Raw genomic sequence first — 19,556 nt, 5'->3', positions numbered from 1 at the left:
ACTACTTTTTACGAGGGACGGAGACTATTTTATGATTTTTGCGGAAGTTAAGCTATCTGTCAAGTCCGTGTGGGGTAACAAGGACAGTGAGTGGATATCGATTTTCCTATAATTCATTAATGCAAAGTAAGTCAAAGGAGGTGATGACAAAGAAGCGCCTCCCTCGTGGTCTTAGAGTCCGCACATATAAAAGGGACCTGAGATCTTGAGCAGCATCAGAAGCAAACTGAGGACGGCTGAGCAAATCAGTCAGGACAGGTACACTAGGATTTTCTCTGCTCGTCGGCAAGACATCCAGACAATAGAAGACGTGAGTACATGTTTTCTTTATCCAAGTGCATTGCCTCGAATTCCAAGTTACTTTATACTGCATTCCTCCCCCACCCCTATCGACACCCCACCCCCCCAGTTCAAACGTTCTAATCTCTCATAATAAGTGTAAGATTGTCGAAGCGGTGACAGCAGCAGCCAGCGCATGGAAACTTCAATGAACGCAACTTGTTTCAGTAGTTTTGTAGGTCGAAGTTATTCAATATTCCAAAAACATGTTGGTATTTTTTTGTCTATCACTGACTGTGTTCTGTGAAGTGTGGGATTGGCATGCGGAGGAGAAGGTATCCAATTGTCCACAAGACTCGAAAAAAAATCACCAGCTATTACTGAATATCTTCAAACTAAACTGCTTTAACCTTAAAAGCTAAGCATCTTTGTGGCCGGGGAAACAAAATTATTTTCTCCATGCTTTGAGTATGATGTGCTCAGGTCAGCTACAGGATTGATGCTAGGCTAATGTACTGTCTGAGAATAAAAACACGTAAAAAATACTAAACGCTCTTTGAATGAGAGGTCATTTTAATGCCGTGTACGGTGGTTTAAATGGTGCATTTAACATTGAGCACTGTTGCCGAGATATGACTCGCTACCGCTCTATGCTGCGACATTTTTCACAAGATCACAAGATAAGGGAGCAGAAGCAGGCCATTCGGCCCATCGAGTCTGCTCCAAGGAAAAGGGAAAAAGAAATGGGGTGGGAAAAAAAGAGAGAGAAAAAAAAACTATTCTAATCCCATTTGCCAGCCTTATCCCCATATCCCTTGATACCCTGACTATTTAGATATCTGTCTATCTCCTCCTTGAACACCCCCACTGATCTGGCCTCCACTGCTGTGCGTGGCAAGGAGTTCCACAATTTCACCACCCTCTGGGTAAAGAAACTTCTCCTCATCTCTGTCTTGAAACTGTACCCTCTAATTCTAAGATTGTGCCCTCTGGTCCTGGACACGCCCACCAAGGGAAACAGCCTAGCCACATCTACTCTATCCTTACCTGTCAACATTTTAAATGTCGCTACGAGGTCCCCTCTCATCCTTCTGAACTCCAGCGAGTACAGTCCAAGAGCCGACAAACGCTCATCATACTTAAGCCCTTTCATTCCTGGAATCATTCTCGTAAATCTCCTCTGAACCCTCTCCAACGTCAGCACATCCTTCCTAAGATGCGGGGCCCAAAACTGCGCACAGTATTCCAAATGAGGCCTCACTAGCGCCCCGTAGAGCCTCATCAACACTTCCTTACTTTTATACACTATACCTCTCGAGATGAATGCCAACATAGCATTCGCTTTCTTAACCACCGATCCAACCTGGTGGTTAACTTTTAAGGTATCTTGTATAAGTACCCCCAAGTCCCTTTGTACTACCGCACTATCAATCTTCTCTCCTTCTAGATAATAATCTACCCGCTTATTTCTACTTCCAAAGTGTACAACTGCACATTTCTCAACATTGAATCTCATCTGCCATTTTCTTGCCCATTCTCCTAAACTGTCTAGGTCCCTCTGCATTCTTTCTATTTCCTCTATGCTCCCTACTCCTCCACTTATCTTGGTGTCATCCGCAAACTTAGCCACACAACCATTTATTCCATCATCCAAATCATTGATGTATTACTGATTGATTATTGTATTATTGATGTATTATTGATGTATTATTGATGAATTACTGGCAGAACTTTAAAGATACAAAGGAAACTCTGGCCAGCAGAATTAGATCTCCAGATAATTAATTTCATGTTTATGTCTGAATCACAAGTGAGTGGGAGTGGGACCAGCAGAGCCCTCTATATTTGGAATCACAGTTTATTCACCTAAGTTCCACTGCAGTGTTCAGTGTTGGACATTGGTATAAGTGGAAGAAAAACATTCATTATTAAGCATCTTTTGCAGCAATATGAGGCAGAAATGTGGACAAATTTTTTATTAGTAACTCATGGTAACTTTTCTAAGTTAGCTTTACTGTTTTGTCACTGTGAGTGACATAGTTATATAGAATGGAACCAATGGAAAGAATTCACATAGAGAATGAGCATGTGTCAGCTGGTAGAACAGGAGATGTAACTCATAGGAAATATAAGGCTTTATTTGTGCAAATCAGCAAGAATTCAGAATTTCCATTCTTTATCAGTAATGCAATGTCTTTAATCCTTAATGTTACAGAACTAAAATGTACTATGATGATATTAAGATTGTTTATTTAAAATTATCAAAACATCTATGTCCATCAGTTGTTCTCCCAGATGCTATTATAGTTATTCAGGCTTTAATTAGAAATCTTGCCTTCTTTCCTTCAATATTTTCACGTCTGGAAGTTGTATAAATATAAATGAAGTGTTTCCTTTGCCATTTATCTTGTGTTTCAGGCATAAGATGTATGGCTTGCAGTGGTAATGATATTTAATCACAAGTAATGCTACTTGTGGTTAAATATCATTAATCACAAGAAGTATTTTATGATTAATGTAGAAAGCTGATCAGTTTTTTCTCCCTCTTATATTCCTATTTACTCTTCCCTTTATTTTGCCATTGTTTTATTTTTGTGCTGATACCACCCATTTGCTGTCTAATTCATGAACATCTGAGTTCCATTCATGTGACATCTCATTTCAAATAGTGTATCGTTGTTTATCCAGCATAGCTTTAAGTATTTTTTCTGACATGAACCAACCTGAGTACTGTATTACATTAAAATGTTACACATATTCAGATAATTGAAATTAGTCAAGACCCAAAGAAGGCTTTTTTCCCACCTTTATATTTGCTTGGCAAACTTTTCTTTAAAACCAACCATTGTCAGAATAGGTGGATTTGTATTAATTTCAGATTCTGTTCTTGGGTTTCTGTCTCTTTGGCAAGAACGCTGGGGCAAACTTGCTTAGTTCAGACATTCTGGTAGTCTCCACATCATCCAAAACGCACCCTCATCCCATTCCTCCAGCTTCTTCCTTGTTCGAGAACCACCATGTTGGCACTTCTCCCTACCAGGCTGAGAATAACACTGTAAATCCCACCAAGCCATGGTGCTTTCATAACAATACAAAGTTTAATGAAACTCTGATGAATTTCAATGAAAGCAGTTGAGCTCCTTTTTGTTTTGAGAATTCTTCTCTTTAATCAGTACTCATTGTGCAAAAAGACCTTTGAAATTGTTTCAAGGTCAAAATAACATAACATTAATAATTTAAATATGAAAACCAGCTTCTAAATAATCTAGGTCTACTCAACTCCTTTACTGAAGTCTTTTGCTGCTCTTTCAGAGTCTAATCTTGGTGCATTGCACTGATTTTTGCATTTCTTTCTCTATGTGACAGATGGTGGCTGTGCAGAAATCTTGGACCACCCTGATTGTTCTTGCTGTGTGTGTGCTGGTGTGCATAGGGACCCTTGTAGAGGCCTACCCTCTGAAACCTGAGTTCCCAGGAGAAAATGCACCTCCTGAAGAAATGGCGAAGTACTACTCTGCTCTCAGATATTACCTCAATCTCATCACACGACAGAGGTAAACTGGAACCACACATCATTGAATATGTAAGATAACAACCAAGTTAGCATCTATTCACACTGCATATTAATAACTCACACTACAGGCAGTTCCTGCTGCAGATCATTAACAGTGCTAAGCTGTCATATCATGTGATTGATCTGAATACTTTACTCCCTTTGTTGTTTAATGAATTGAATATAGCTATTTTTATGCAATATAAGCATCAGTTTCTCCATAGCTTTATTGGCAAGTGCACAGTTCAGGCATGTCTCCAGGCCAAATCCTAAGCACGGTTTGGTCTGTTAATCATGACTGCTGCTAGAAACTGTCATGACTGGACATTTGTTGAGCAAAGGGATAAAAAAATTGCATTTATGTGTCACCCATCGTGACCTCTGAATGTCCCAGTAGTGTACGTTTGGAGTGTAATTGCTATTAATGTACGACAAGAGCATCAGGTGTTCTCACTGTTTCTAGTAGACTGCCAGCATGAACAATCTAGTTACATACGAGAAATTTAGGTAGTTGTGTGAAGTACTGGCAGTAACTGGTGCATGTAGAGTATGAGCCAACAAAAATGAAATAAAAGCAATTTCAATGTTCCTATTTCATGCAGTGTAGCTACATGTCTTTACGTGTTATCTTTGAATTGAAGCCCTTCACAGTGTGATTTCTAAAACTATTTTCCTATATGCTACAGTCCTTACATTCAGGAACAGTATTGTTATTGTGGGAATATGAATTTCTAAATGCTTCTTCTAATGTTGGCCTGGTTTCAACAAAAGATTGAGAACAATTAAATTTATTGAGACCGATTCTCATAAGGAGTGCCTGACTGAATTGCGTGTTGGAATATATGGAAGGAAATAACTTCCAATAATGAAATGCTTCTCATGACCTCAAGGTATCAGAATGTGTATAGTCAAAAACGTACTTGTGAATTGTAGTCACAGTAGAAAACAAGGTAGTTATTCTCATTGGCAAACCTTACCCTTACAAAATACAGAGAAACAGTATTCATTCTGAATATCTGTTTTACTTCAGGATTGTATTTTTTCTTAAGTAAAAAGAGCAAGTGTTGGAAATACTCAGCAGTTCAGGCAGCATCTGTGGAGAGTAAAATAGTGCTGCCATCTCAGGTCTATTATATTGAACAATAAAAATCACAATTTTCCTTTTATGGAATGTGGCTATCACTGGCAAGGCTAGCATGGATTGTCCAACTCTACTTGTTCTTTAGAAGCTGGTGTTGTGCTGCCTTCTTGAACACTCACAGTCCACAACATGTACTGTGGTCTGTCCTGTTGTAATAATATCATGCTGAAAAAAATTGATTGATGTTGCATGCCCCAGCATATTTATTCAAAATATAACATTATTTTAATAAACATGGTCTTGTTTCAATTATTTACTTTCAAGTGCACTTCAGTATCTGTGCACCATATCCTTACATTATTCCCATTCTAGCTTGAATTAAGGGACAATGTGCATTTCTGGGGTTTTAATTTTGCTTCATCTTACAATCAATGGTAAAGTAAAGGCCTTCCTTGTCAGTCATTATAGTTTTATAGATGAAATACGCTCAAAAATTTGAAGATCTCATGAATGCAACATTTAGGCAAGCCATAACTCTTCTAGTAGAAGAGAAAATGCTTTACCAAAAATAAATACAAACTTAAGCTGAACCTTTTATGATTGACTGTCACCACATTGCCAAGTTTGAATGTTGGGGCTAATTAACGTTCTGACCTTCTGCTTTACTGATGCTCCTGTCCTTTCTTAAATCTGAAATCTGACAGTTCATTCATTCGACCTTTCTTATAGTACATGGCAGCAGTTTACTACTCATATCTTCACAGCAGTGGCTCTCTGATACTCCTTCAAAAGAGTACAGTCAAAAACAATTTCCTGGAAAGGATTTAGAGGAGAGTAGGTTCATCTGAAATAATGCAAAAAAAAAACTTGTGAATGCAGGACATTTAAAATAAAAGCTCAATATTTTGGAAATTCGTAGGATATAATTCAGGATCTGTAAAGAGGAAAATAAAGAACTTGAAGGTGTGTACCTTCATCATATCCTTCCAGATGGTGACTAATTTGTGCATTTGTTATATAATCTATTTTAAGTTCTTTTAAATTGCATGGGATAAGCAATACACCTCGTGTGATGTCAAAGTACTTAATGGGCCCTGGTACTTGCACATTGTCTACAACATCACAAACATTTAGCCCATTTAACAGCATGGTTTGTTTTCTTTACACAGATGAATTTAACAAATGACTCTCAAGTATCTTGGCTCTATGCTGAAAAAACAGAATGGGTTCATCTTTATTTTTAAAAATGTCTCAATTTTTATTTGGTAATAAATGTGATCAGAAGCCTTTTATCACCTGTTTAGTTAAGAGACAATGGACAACTGGTTTTGCATTGTTTGGAGTATCAGGGAGGTTTTAGAAACGATGGCGTCATCCTTCATCAGTTTGATATTTCCTTTTTCCCCAGTAAACAGTCTTGTTAATCTGGTGGAAAGACTCCCCTGTGAACTGGGTTGAGATTGAAAGAGTTTTTCGCACAAATCTCCTCCACCTGTATTCAAGTGTGAAGAAGGAGAAGAACTCTGGGATAACACAGAGAAGCAATTTGCTGATCACTTCCACAAAATTACAACAGACACCTTCTTACACAAAAATAAATATCTTTAGTTAGGAATGTATCCGTGATCTTTGTTACTACATCTCCAGTCACTTCGGTTATGCGTTACGCTCTTTTATTTTCTTGCCATTCATTAAGATTCAGGTACTCATAACTTCTTGTAAATGGATTGAATGAACAGAAACATCTTTCTATAAACCCTAAAGCACTATTGGGTCCTGATCTCATTTGCCAAAATTTCTTACTAGTCCAGGTTATGCTGAAATGGATAGATGACCCCATGCTTCTTTGCTACAAACCACCTTCTCACCTGCCTGCTCCATCCTCAGTTCTAACACAGTGCAAGGAACTTAGGGACTTTTTGTTCCAGAAAATAATACCATCATTTCAGCTGCCTCTGCTTTTACCCTCCTTTTCCTAACCCCTGGCCCAACTCCCTCTTATCCTACCATGAACTTGCATGTTCTGTAGCTTCTCTCCTATAACTCCATATGCTCTCTGAGCTCACCTTGACCATGAGATCCATCTTATGCTCCCACTGCCGTTCACCCAACTTTCCTCTCGGGCCCTCGTTATAGCTAATTTATTAATAGTTCTCTCACTGCAGATAATGAAACCTTCCCCTCAAATCTGTTACCATCAAACTTCTCTTCGAAGAAAAACATTTAACACTTAGACCTTGCAAATTACCACCCTATGCCCAACCTCTCTTTCCTTTCCTCTGTCATAGAATGTGCGACTACTTCCCAGATTCTTACTCATTTTTTCCAAATGTCTACATTCGAATCACTACTGAATGAGAAGAAATTTCCTCTGTGGATATTTGGGAAACAGCAAACCATTGTCTTCAGACTCTATCACAAATTCTGCCCACAGTCCCTCTTCCTTCCTGCAAATGCCCGTACCTTTCCCATCAGTTGCTAGAACTGCATCCATGATTATTATCATTAGACTACAGTATTGCAAAACAGTCCCAGCCTTTATCTCAATTTCCCTCTTGGTTATCCAACGAGTGCTTCCCATATTCTAACTTACACCTCTCTTTCGCTCATCCTAGACCAACACTAGCTCATAGATGATCAATACCTCAATTTCAAAACTCTCATCCTTTTTTTCAAACTTATAAAGTGACCTCTCTCTACCTCTGTATTCTGACATGTCCCTACAGCCCTCCAAGGTATCTGTGCTCCTTCACTTTCAGCTTCTTTTGAATTCCTGCTTTTCATCATTACACAACTGGTGGTCAATTCTTCAGCTGTCTTGATCCTGAACTCCAGAACTCCCACTCTAAATTCTCTGCCTTTTCAACTCTTTCTTTGCAGCTTTAAGATTCTCCTTAAAATCTATTTCTTGTTTGAGCTTTTGCTCATCTGTTCTAATATCTCTTTCTAAGACCTCAAATCAAATATTGCTTGTAATGTTCCTGCAAAACATCTTGGGGCTTTTTACTGTGTTGAAAGTACTATATAATTGCAATCTTTTTTCTTGTGACCATTGCTTTTAAAGTGAAGTTATTATTATTATTATAGAGTCAAATTGAAAACTAACCAGTAAACAGCATAGTCTCCGAATCAGCAAACAAATAGATGACCAGATAGTGCATATGGTTATATTCGTTGAGGTATGGTTAATTGTCAGGATATCAAGAGAACTCCTTAGTCCTATCAAAATACTGCTATGGATGCTTTACCTCACTTGAACAGACAGATAGTGCCTTAGATTAACATTTCATTCGAAACATGATAGTGCTGTCCATAGTATTAACCAGACTTCTGTATTTAATTCCCAGAATGATCTTGTGCTCCTTTCTGAAACAAGTAAATGTGCAACCAACTTAACCAACCTACATGTGGCATGTACACATTAGTGACGTTAATGGTAAAAACCTGACCGGTTGATGGGTCTTTGATTCCTCATTATTTTTAGGGCTTGTTGTTATGTGTTTTGTACATGCACTCAACCCAAAACTAGGGACAGACATTGGTGACTCTCCAATTAGTTATATGCAATTTAACTGCAATAATTTAATATCTTCTATTAGTTTAAATGATTTTAGAGTATAAATAGCCAAATGGGCATTAATTCAACATTTTTAAATAAGTGTAGGTGTTTGTCTTGCAGCATTTGCACTGATCCCAAGCTGCTGCATAACCACATGTCGTGCCAAGCCAGTGATAATGAGGGAAAATAGTTGGCATGATAGTTGACTTTTTTTTTTAATTACAGAAAAGGCATGAGATTAATATTTACAGTGGCATGAATCGCAGATGAGCTGCAAAACTATACATTTAACTGCAGGTAGCTACAGTTCAGAGATAATTGATCATTGAATAATAGTACTGCCTTCAAGCCTACCTTGCAGGCACTTTTGTGGCGTGTGGAAGAGGAGAGGACTGGCCTCCCTTCTGATGACACTCTTGATAAGTCATCTGCCAAGAGTTTCATTTATCCAGTCAGACAGAAAGAACAGTCATTTCGGAAATGGCACTGAAATATCCCCAGTGCCATTTCCCAGTGTAAACCATGAGAGGAAGAGAGATTTGGCAAAAAGAATGATCCAACAGTTTACACATTAAAAAAAACCTGTATCTGATATATTTAATAAAATCAATTACAGTAAATAGCCCACATTACATATTGCACAATATCATGAAATGGTGTTTGATTTCAGAGGTGAAAGGCAATATGGTGTATTGACACAGTAATACAGTACGTCTTACTTAGGGCATTACCCAAAGTAAAGCTCTTTTCTCAGTTGCCATGATCCTCCATTAGCCTGACTGCATTAAGAAATCTTTCCGAACCATTTGGTGCCAATTAATTTAAGGCTGACCTAGTGGTTTCCTGCTTTTTATCTTAACATATCATCAGCTTGTCCACTTTTTTCACATGTCTATGCTATTTCATTTTAGTTCTCCTGACTTTCCTGCTCAACAGAAAATTCAGAGGAATAATATATTTTAAAAAAGGCACAGAGTGAGAGAAAATCATTTGACCTATTAAACTGCCCCCTCCACAGACCAGTTCTAATCAACATCATCTTTAATCAATCCATCACAACTCCTGATGAAACATTCATTTATTTGCTCCAAAGCTCCCAAAGGTAAATACAGAATATTTATCTAATCTCTCAATATAAATTATTCATTCTTGATCACTTTCCTGCGAAGACATTTGTCAACATCGTACATGCAGGAAATTCTATACTCCATAAAGAAATTTCAGCCAAGAAAGTTCACCAGTGCCTCTACTTCCTCAGGAGGCTAAAGAAATTTGGTATGTCCCCTTTGACCCTCACCAATTTTTATTGATGCACTATAGAAAGCATCTTATCCAGATTCATCACAGCTTGCTATGGCAACTGCTCTGCCTGTGACCACAAGAAACTGCAGAGAGTTGCGGACAGAGTTCAGTACGTCAAGGAAACCAGCCTGCCCATACTTCTCACTGCCTTGCTAAAGCAGCCGGCATAATCAAAGATCCCACTCACCCTGGACATTCTCTTTCCTCCCCCCTCCCATCGGGCAGAAGATACAAAAGCCTGAAAGCACGTACTACCAGGCTCAAAGACAGCTACTATCGTGCTGTTATAAGACTATTGAACAATTCCCTAGTACGATAAGATCGACTATTGACCTCACAATCTATCTCATTATAACCTTGCACTTTATTGTTTAACCGCATTGCACTTTCTTCTCAACTGTAACACTTAATTCTGCATTCTGTTATTGTTTTACCTTGTACTACCTCAATGCACTGTTGTAATGAATTGATCTGTATGAATGGTATGCAAGGCAAGTTTTTGACAGTATCTTGGTGCAGATGACAATCATAAACCAATTTACTAATTTACCATTGGGAATAGTTAAAGTGAGGGGCATAAATTTACTTAAAGGGAAGCTAGAGTAGTACATGAGAGGGAGATAGGAGGATATGTTGACAGGGTGTGAGGTCTTATGTGTTGTATAAAAACGTCTCTATAAATCACTTGGGCCATGAATTCAATGTAATTCTTTGTAATCAAACTTTCAATCAACTGCTCCACACAGTTTTATCATTCTCAAACTCATAAGGGAAGTGTTCAATGTTTTGCTTTAAATAAATTTCTGTTTTCTTACAAATACAGCACCAGCACAATCAACAGCAACTTCCAGGTATATGATATCCCACAAATTTTTACCTGATTTGCACATAGAAGATATATGAAGAGTGTAATACTGATGTTAGGAATTACTGGAGAATGTGGTTTACAACTCTTTTGTAGCTGAGCCCTGCATTCATGGAGTAAAATCAGTATTCACTCATTAGGTACCCTTTGTCACATATTCTGAACTGATATATTTCCAAAGAGTGCTTGAATAGTTAAAATATATCAAATGTACATTTCCCATTTACTAATGGGAATCCTGCACGATATATTTGTATGGGTGACTGGACATCTGTATGAACTATTTAATTTGAATTACAGTCGTCCAGATGTTACTGAATGGAAAGTTTTTTGATATATTGTAACTAAATGTATAAGGGAAATTATTCTGTAATTGAACTGAATTGTTTTTTTCTCTCTAACAGATATGGGAAGAGATAATCCAGAAGCTTTGTCAGATTCCCCTTTTGATGAAAGCAGAGATCATGTTGGGAAGTCAAGGTAAATACAGCTTGGAGAATATTACTAATGCTTGAGAGGTCAGTGTCCTACAGTGCAAGGATGCTGATTCACTTCCTCACTCAGACACTTTTAAAGCAAATCAATAATTATAAAGATAATTCACATCTTTTGTTAGCATCTTTTTCAAAGAATATATGGAATTCCTAGAGCCCACAGAAATAGAGCATTTAAAAAAATATTGTTGTAATAAAGTGAAAAATCAAACATTATTTTGATGGGAACTGATAAGGCTGCACTCCCAATGTAGATAAAATTAATTTTTAGAGCCAGATGGTTTGTTCAGCTGTAATCATGCCTTAGTAATCCATTAAAATCTCAGACCAGGTATTTTTCAGGGTATTGTGTGGTAGGACTAATTCATTAGTAGCTTCAATGCATATCAGTTTAAATGATTGTAGCTTGATGTCAGTGGACAACTCTGCCAATAGTACAGCCTGTGAAACTACCCGAGACCACTGACATCAAATTTTGGATTTTCACATTGGAAGTATTTGGGATATTCACAAATATATAACATTATTAATGATATAGATCATAGAACACTACAGCACAGTACAGGCCCTTCGGCCCACAATGTTGTGCAGACATTTTATCCTGCTCTAAGATCTACATAACCCTTCCCTCCCACATAGCCCCCTATTTTTCTCTCATTCATGTGTCTATCTGAGAGTCTCTTAAATGTCCCTAATGTATCTGACCCCACAACTTCAGCCAGCAGTGCATTCCATGCACCCACCACTCTCTGTGTAAAACAACTTACCCCAGACATCTCCTTTATACCTTCATCCAATCAGCTTAAAATTATGTCCCCTCGTGTTAGCCATTGTCACACTGAGAAAAAGTCTCTGACTGTCCACTCGATCCATGCCTCTTATCATCTTGTACACCTCTATCAAGTCACCTCTCATCCTCCTTCTCTCCAAAGAGAAAAGCCCTAGCTCGCTCAACCTATCCTCATAAGACATACTCTCCAATCCAGGCAACATCCTGGTAAATCTCCTCTGCACCCTCTCTAAAGCTTCCACATCCTTTCTATAATGAGGTGACCAGAACTGAGCACAATTCTCCAAGTGTGGTCTGACCAGAGTTCTATAGAGCTGCAACATCACCTCGGGGCTCTTGAACTCATTACCTCGACTAATGAAGGCCAATACACCGTACGCCTTCTTAACAATCCTATCAACCTGTGTGGCAACCTTGAGGGATCTATGGACGTGGACCCCAAGATCCCTCTGTTCCTCCACACTGCTGAGAGTCTTGCCATTAACCTTGTATTCTGCTTTTGAATTTGATCTCCCGAAGTGTATCGCTTCACACTTATCTGGGTTGAACTCCATCTGCCATTTCTCAGCCCAGCTCTGCATTCTATCAATATCCTGTTGTAATCTACAGCAACCTTCTACACTATCCACAACACCTCCAACCTTTGTATCATCAGCAAACTTACTAACCCACCCTTCCACATCCTCATCCGAGTTATTTATAAAAATCACAAAGAGCAGGCGTCCCAGAACAGATGACCATTCCAGGAATGAGAGGGTTGACATATGAGGAACGTTTGACAGCTCTTGGGCTGTACTCCTTGGAGTTCAGAAGAATGAGGGGGGAACTCATAGAAACATTTCAAATGTTAAAAGGCCTGGACAGAGTAGATGTGGCAAAGTTGTTTCCCATGGTAGGGGAGTCTAGTACAAGAGTGCATGACTTCAGGATTGAAGGGCGCCCATTCAGAGCAGAGATGCGGAGAAATTTCTTTAGCCAGAGAGTGGTGAATCTGTGGAATTTGTTGCCATGGGCGGCTGTGGAGGCAAAGTCATTGGGTGTATTTAAGGCAGAGATTGATAGGTATCTGAGTAGCCAGGGCATCAAAGGTTATGGTGAGAAGGCAGGGGAGTGGGGCTAAATGGGAGAATGGATCAGCTCATGATAGAATGGTGGAGCAGACTCGATGGGCTGAATGGCTGACTTCTGCTCCTTTGTCTTAAGGACCCCACAGATGAGGGAGTTAGAATATAGAGCATAGTACAGCACAGAAACAGGCCCTTTGGCCCACGATGTCTGTGCAAACATGATGTGAAATTAAACTAAATCTCTTCTGTCTGCAGGTGATCCATATCCATCCATTCCTTGCATATTCATGTGTCTATCTATAAGCCTCTTAAGTTCCACTATTGTCTAGTCACAGACGAGGTCCCAGAGGACCTCTAGGCACAAGCGAAGTCTTAGAGGATTGGCAACTAGCTAATGTTGTTCCTTTGTTCAAGAAGGGAAATAGGGATAATCCTAGAAATTATAGGCTGGTGAGTCTCACATCAGTGGTAGGGAAGCTATTGAGGAGGATTATTAGGGATAGAATATATGAACATTTGGAAAAGCACGGCCTGATTAGGGACAGTCAGCATGGCTTTGTATGGGGCAGGTCACGTCTTACTATCTTGATTGAGTTTTTCGAGGAGGTGACCAAGGTGATCAATACGGGTAGAGCTATGGATATTACCTACATGGATTTTTGTAAGGCTTCCGACAAGTTCCCTCATGATAGGCTAATCAAGAAGATTAAGATACATAGAATCTTGGCCATTTGGATTCAGAATTGGCTTGCTAATAGAAGATAGAGGGTCGTGATCAATGGGTCTTCATCTGGCTAGAGGACTGTAACACCGTAACTAGTGGTGTTCCACAGGGATCTGTATTGGGACCTCAGCTGTTTGTGATGTATATATCTATATCTATCTATCTATCTATCTATCTATATATATATATGACTTGGTTGAAAACGTGGATGGGTGGATTACACAAAGATTGGTGTCATTGTGGATAGTGTAGAAGGTTGCCAAAGGATACAGCGGGATATAGACCAGTTGAAGATATGGGTGGAGAAATAGCAGATGGAGTTTAATCCAGGCAAGTGTGAGCTGTTGCACTTGGGAGGTCAAATATAACAAGAAAGAGTTAATGGCAGAACCCTTAACAGCGTTGACGTACAGAGTGATCTTGGGGTTCAGGTCCAAAGCTCCCTGAGAGTGGCTGCACAACTCAACAGGGTGTTAAAAAAGGCATATGGCATGCTTGCCTTTATTAGTCAAGGCACTGAAATCAGGAATTTATGCTGCAGCTTTATAAAACTTTGGTTAGGCCACATCTGGAGTATTGCATTCAGTTCTGGTTGCCCCATTATAGGAAGGATGTGTAGGCTTTGGAAAGGGTTCAGAAGAGGTTTACCAGGAACCTGCCTGGATTAGAGGGCATGTGCTATAAGGAGAGGTTAGACAAACTAGGGTTGTTTTCTCCGGAGCTATGGAGGCTGAGGGGAAACCTGAGAGAAGTTTATAAATTATAGGAGGCATAGGTAGAGTAGATAGCTGGTATCCTTCTCCCAGGTTTAAAATGTCTAATATTAGAGGCCATGCATTTTGGGTGAGAGGGGGAAAGTTTTTTTTACACAGGAAGGTGCCTGGAATGTGCTGCCTGGGGTGGTGGTGGAAGAAGATAGGACAGAGGCTCTTAGACAGGCGCATTAATATGCAGAGAATGGAGGAATATGGACCATGTGCAGACAGAAGGAATATTTAGCTTAATTAGTTTGGCACAACATTGTGGGCTGAAGGGCCTGTTCTTGTACCATACTGTTCTATGTTCTATGGATCTGCTTCCACCAGTACCCCTGGCAGCCCATTCCAGGCACTTACCACTCTCTGTGTGACAAAAAACTTACCTCACACATCTCCGTTAAACTTTCCCCTCTCACCTTAAATGTATATCCTCTAGTATTTGAGTTAACTGTAATATTTCCATATTTGTGGATGAAATAAAGCTGGGTGGGATCGAGAGATGTTAGGAGGATGTAGAGAAGCTCCAGTGTGATTTGGACAGGTTGAGGGAATGGGCAAATATGTGGCAGATGCAGTTTAAGTGTGAGGTTATCCACCTCAGTGGCAAAACCAGTAAAACATTATTATCTGTACAGTGAAAGATTAAGAAAGGGGGAGGTGCAGTGTGACATGGATGTCATTGTGTACTGGTCAATTGAAGTTAACATGTTGGTACAGCAGGCAGTTAAGAAGGTAAATGGTATGTTGTCTTTCATTGCCAGAGGGACTGGGAAGAGGAACTGGATGTCTTGTTGCAATAGTATGGGAGCTTAATGAGCCCATACCTTAAGTATTGTGTGTAGTTTTAGTATCGTTATTTGAAGAAGGATATTCTTGCCTTGGAAGGAGTGCAGTGAAGACAGATTCTGGGAATGGCAGGACTGATATCTGAAGAGAAATTGGGAAAATTGGGCTTATATTCACTGTTTAGAAGAATAAGAGGAAATATCATTGAAACTTATGAAATCCTGATAGAGCTGGGCAAACTAAATGCAGGAAAGATATTTCCAAGCATAGGGAAGTCCAAAACCAGGCAGAGCTTTACATTAACAAAGAAACTGCGGAGACATCTACCTATCTACCTACTTGCCTGTCTGTCTGTGTATCCACTTTAGTTGGTGAGGGTGAGAGAGAAAAGGAGAGACTGTTAAATGTTAGCGGTCAAAATAGTTGGTGATCAATGCATGAATGAAATAAACTTGAAGTGGTTTAACTTGGAATGAATTTCTTCCAATGTTACATCTCTAGAAATTTAATTTTTTGTTGGGGATGCTGGGAGGTTTCAGTAATTTTCACATAAATATTGACAGTTCAGTTCCCACCCAGATATAGTGCACAGGGTGGCTGCTGGTAGGAAAGAGCATTCTATGCCTTGAACTTGTTGTAACTTCCCAGGTTTGTCAGTGAGGGTGACGTGGAAAGGTTTCACAAGATGGAAGGAATGGGTTGGAGACAGTTGTTGGGGATGGAAGGCCCACAGGAGTACTTACCTAGAAGGCTTCCTAGTCCTTGCCATAAATTGCTCACCTGTTCAGCCTGGTGACTTTCCCACTCAGACATTGATTAAAATGCCACCAGGGTCCCAATGATGCAATAGGACCCTGATTTGCATGCATCTTCTGGTTCCTTCTGGAGGAATAACAGATATAAGAGTTGACGTTCAAGTGGCTAAATTATGTTCATTTTTAACTGCCTTCTGTTTCTCCTGGGCTATTAGGTTTAAGATCAACTTCAATATTTTTATTACACCTATTTAGTACTACAATAAAATTCAAACTGAAATATTGCTCTCAATAGCACATAGTAATGAATATTTTCTGAAGAGTTTATAGTAATCAGCAATTGTTTGTAAAATACCTTGCTACATGCTTTACCTAATCCCTTGATGTTTCAAAGGGGGCACTTTCAGTTCCTGGGAAACCACATTAGCCAATTTATATGTAATAAAGTGTACTTTTTCAAAAACTGTATCAAGGTAAGATAATTATTAAGAATATTTTATAGTAGTGTCCATTGGAGTCCTAAAGAAGGGAAATACAAACTTCATAGAGCTGGAGCTAGAAGGAGGAACATATCAATAGCAATCAAAGGTCAATGTTTTGATTTTTCTGTTCGATTTAGCAAAGCTCAAATTAACTGAGTGCAAACCAACCAATTAATAAAACATTGCAAACTTGAACAGTTGATGTTTTAGGTCAAATAGAGGAAAAGTTGTAAATCACATTATTTTGCACCATAATTTATTTATTGGCACCAATATGCAGGGGCTCTGGTGATTTCTTAATCATAAGGCCTATTCCTTATAGAACAGGATTGAAGTAATGTATATTGAAATTAGCAGATTATGATCATTATTAGTGTTTCCAAACCCACATTCAGAAAATTAAAAACTTAAATGGCACCAGTACACATTACTAATTATCAGAGTTTCAGGACATTCACACAGCATGAGGATATCACTTAATCTGAGATCTGAAGAACAGAATTGGTAATCCAAGTGAAACGCTATTAGTTCTATGCACATACATTATACTTTGTTCACATAATCACTTCTCTGAAGATAAGAACCGTGACTGAACTGAAACAAACTTATACCCAAGTTTAAGTTGGACTAATTTTACATTTAACTTCATTGGAATATATTTGATTGTACTGTTAACACTACTGTTAACACACATTTTGTATACTTTGGAACATTACTTTCACCTACTTATTTTGCTTTTCTTCTATTAGATCCTTGCTGGATCTTTTTTTTTCTTTTACTACTATAATTCTAAACTCTTGTGATGTCATCATGTGACAGAAAAAACATACATCTGAAATAATGGTGTATTTTATGAAAATGATTGTAGAAAAAGTATAAAGTCAACTTTAAGAGGCATAATTAAAAAAAAGGTAAATTTGTTTTATTGAGAAGCCCAAGAGAAGGATCCACTGTGAATCATTAATCGGAGAGACTTCATGTAAATCAAGGAGTACTAACTGGGATTTTCAAAAGTTCCTTGAGGGTCTGGCAGTAAATGTTCAATAGAATGAGTTGTGGTTTAAAAACTGTGAAATTATAAAAAATAGAAAGAGCACTTAAGGAAAATACGTGGAGCTTAGGAAAATCTTTAATATTTACCCAACCTTTTTGTTTTATTTGTGTGTCCATGGGATGTAAATGTTTCTGGCATAACTGCTATTTATTGCCCATCCCTGATTGCCCCAGAGCTGAATGGCTTACTAGGATTTTTCAGAAGGCACTTAAGATTCAATTACATTTCTTTAGGCTGGAGTCACAAATATAGCAGACCAGGAAGAATATCTAATTATCTTTCATGAAACAGATAGATTTTATGACAATTTCTCAGTTTCATGGTCACCATTACCGAGACTAGCTTTTCATTTCAGAGGTATTTAATGATTTGAATTTTAATTTCCTCAACAGCTGTGGGTGGGTTTCAAACTTGTATATCTCGATAAATAGGCCAGACATTTGGATACAAGAGCATTAACTTAATCACTATGAAGCTGTAGTGTTCCATAAGTGAAACATTTTATCTTAAACATCCATTGTAAGCACACAACTGCCTAGAAATCCAATCACATGACTCATTTCAGTGTTGTGAATAAAAATCAAATTTTCCTGGAGTGAAACGTGATGATGGATATTTCTGGGTCACACTTATTTACTTTGATCAACTCTCCAACTAATGTCCTGTGGTTATCTCTTGATTCTCCTGACTCTTCATCTCCAGACCTCACCACAATCTCCCTGTCCCCAGTCTTGCCTTAGACCTCATGCACTATAGGATATCACAGGCCTGGGAGCCTCGAACTAATCTGGCATCTTACAATACCTAACACCTCCATTTTCTGAAGAATTGTTCATTTCTTTGATCTCCAGTGCTGTGCAAAGCAATTGATTTGTAAGCTTAGATGTAATGACAGTTTAAATGTGAAAATATGTCGGTTAAACTCAGGCTAATAAGAACTCAGGTAAAACTATTGCACAGTTTTCCAGTAACTTTAATCATAATTGATATTACTGTTGATGTCTCCTGAGTAAGTTGGCTGTGAAATTCTGTTTGCAAGAGTAAAGTGGTTCTATTAATAACCATTTAATAAGGTACACCACAGAATTATGCCACTATGGCGCAAAAGTTTATTCACATCAGTAACCAAACCAGATATTTAATTACTTGCAGTTCCTTTGGCAGTTTTATGGATATAAACCTTCATTTTATATGCATTTCAATTTCTCATCTGTTTCAATATTCCTTTTCACAGATACTATGATTCCTTGATGTGGTGATTTCATCCTCATTGTACCTTTTGTGTTTATGCATTTTAATTATGGTGCGGAAGGACCTGACCTCTAAAGAATTATGACAAGACTACACCAAACCAAAAGGATCACTGCATGCAAACCTTTTTCATGCATTGAGAAACCATTGAAGCTTTTTTGTGGCAGGCAATTGTACATAATTTATTGTTAAAATAATATATGGCAATCAAGAAAAAAAACAAAATGGGGGGTCTTTCTGAGAAAAAAATATCTTGTTTGTATTGTAAAAATGTTTATGTGCAATTAAAGTTTAATCAAATTAAAGATCAATCAAATTTGCATCCAAAATGAAGTCTCTGCTTCTCTGAAATTACATGGCCAGATATTCTTGGTGTAGCCCTTTGTGTGTCTTTGTGACCTTCATGAGTTTTACGATCTAAGGGACTTTATAAACTGTTCGCAGGCAATTTTGAAATGTGGTCCCAATTGTAAGAAATGTCATTGCCAATTTGCATACATCAAAGTCACAACAAAGAGAAAATGTACATTGGTTGAAGATAGAACACTGCTTAGAATGTTTCCCCACTCTTTGGATAGTGCCATGAATCTCTTATGCTCACTTCAGAAGGCAGGCAGGGCCTTAGAAGGCCTCAGACTTTTTTTATATTTCAAAAATAAACCTTATTCATAATAAAAAAATATACAACAGAAGAAACAGTGCAAAGCATTTACATTCATGGTCAATACATTCAGTAGTGTTAGCTTATTTTTTTAA

The 19,556-nt window shown here is 38.3% G+C and overlaps 1 protein-coding gene across 1 annotated transcript; it reads left to right on the top strand.

The window, feature by feature from the left end:
• Positions 1-239: 239 nt before the first annotated feature.
• On the top strand, positions 240-19,015 carry LOC127582960 (peptide YY-like). The gene is made up of 4 exons (XM_052038618.1): positions 240-310; positions 3,646-3,833; positions 11,044-11,119; positions 18,784-19,015. Exons 2-3 carry the CDS (start codon positions 3,646-3,648, stop codon positions 11,057-11,059), a joined length of 204 nt encoding a protein of 67 aa, XP_051894578.1. The 5' UTR covers positions 240-310; the 3' UTR covers positions 11,060-11,119; positions 18,784-19,015.
• The last annotated feature ends 541 nt before the right edge of the window (positions 19,016-19,556 follow it).

This window comes from Pristis pectinata, chromosome 25, assembly GCF_009764475.1.
Source record: "Pristis pectinata isolate sPriPec2 chromosome 25, sPriPec2.1.pri, whole genome shotgun sequence".
Lineage (NCBI taxonomy): Eukaryota > Metazoa > Chordata > Chondrichthyes > Rhinopristiformes > Pristidae > Pristis > Pristis pectinata.
Note: the sequence above shows the minus strand (reverse complement) of the source record. Positions and strands in the feature narration are given on the sequence as shown.

Coding starts and splice junctions, on each gene's coding strand:
- LOC127582960 (XM_052038618.1), top strand. CDS start 3,646: ATGGTGGCTGTGCAGAAATCTTGGACCACCCTGATTGTTCTTGCTGTG.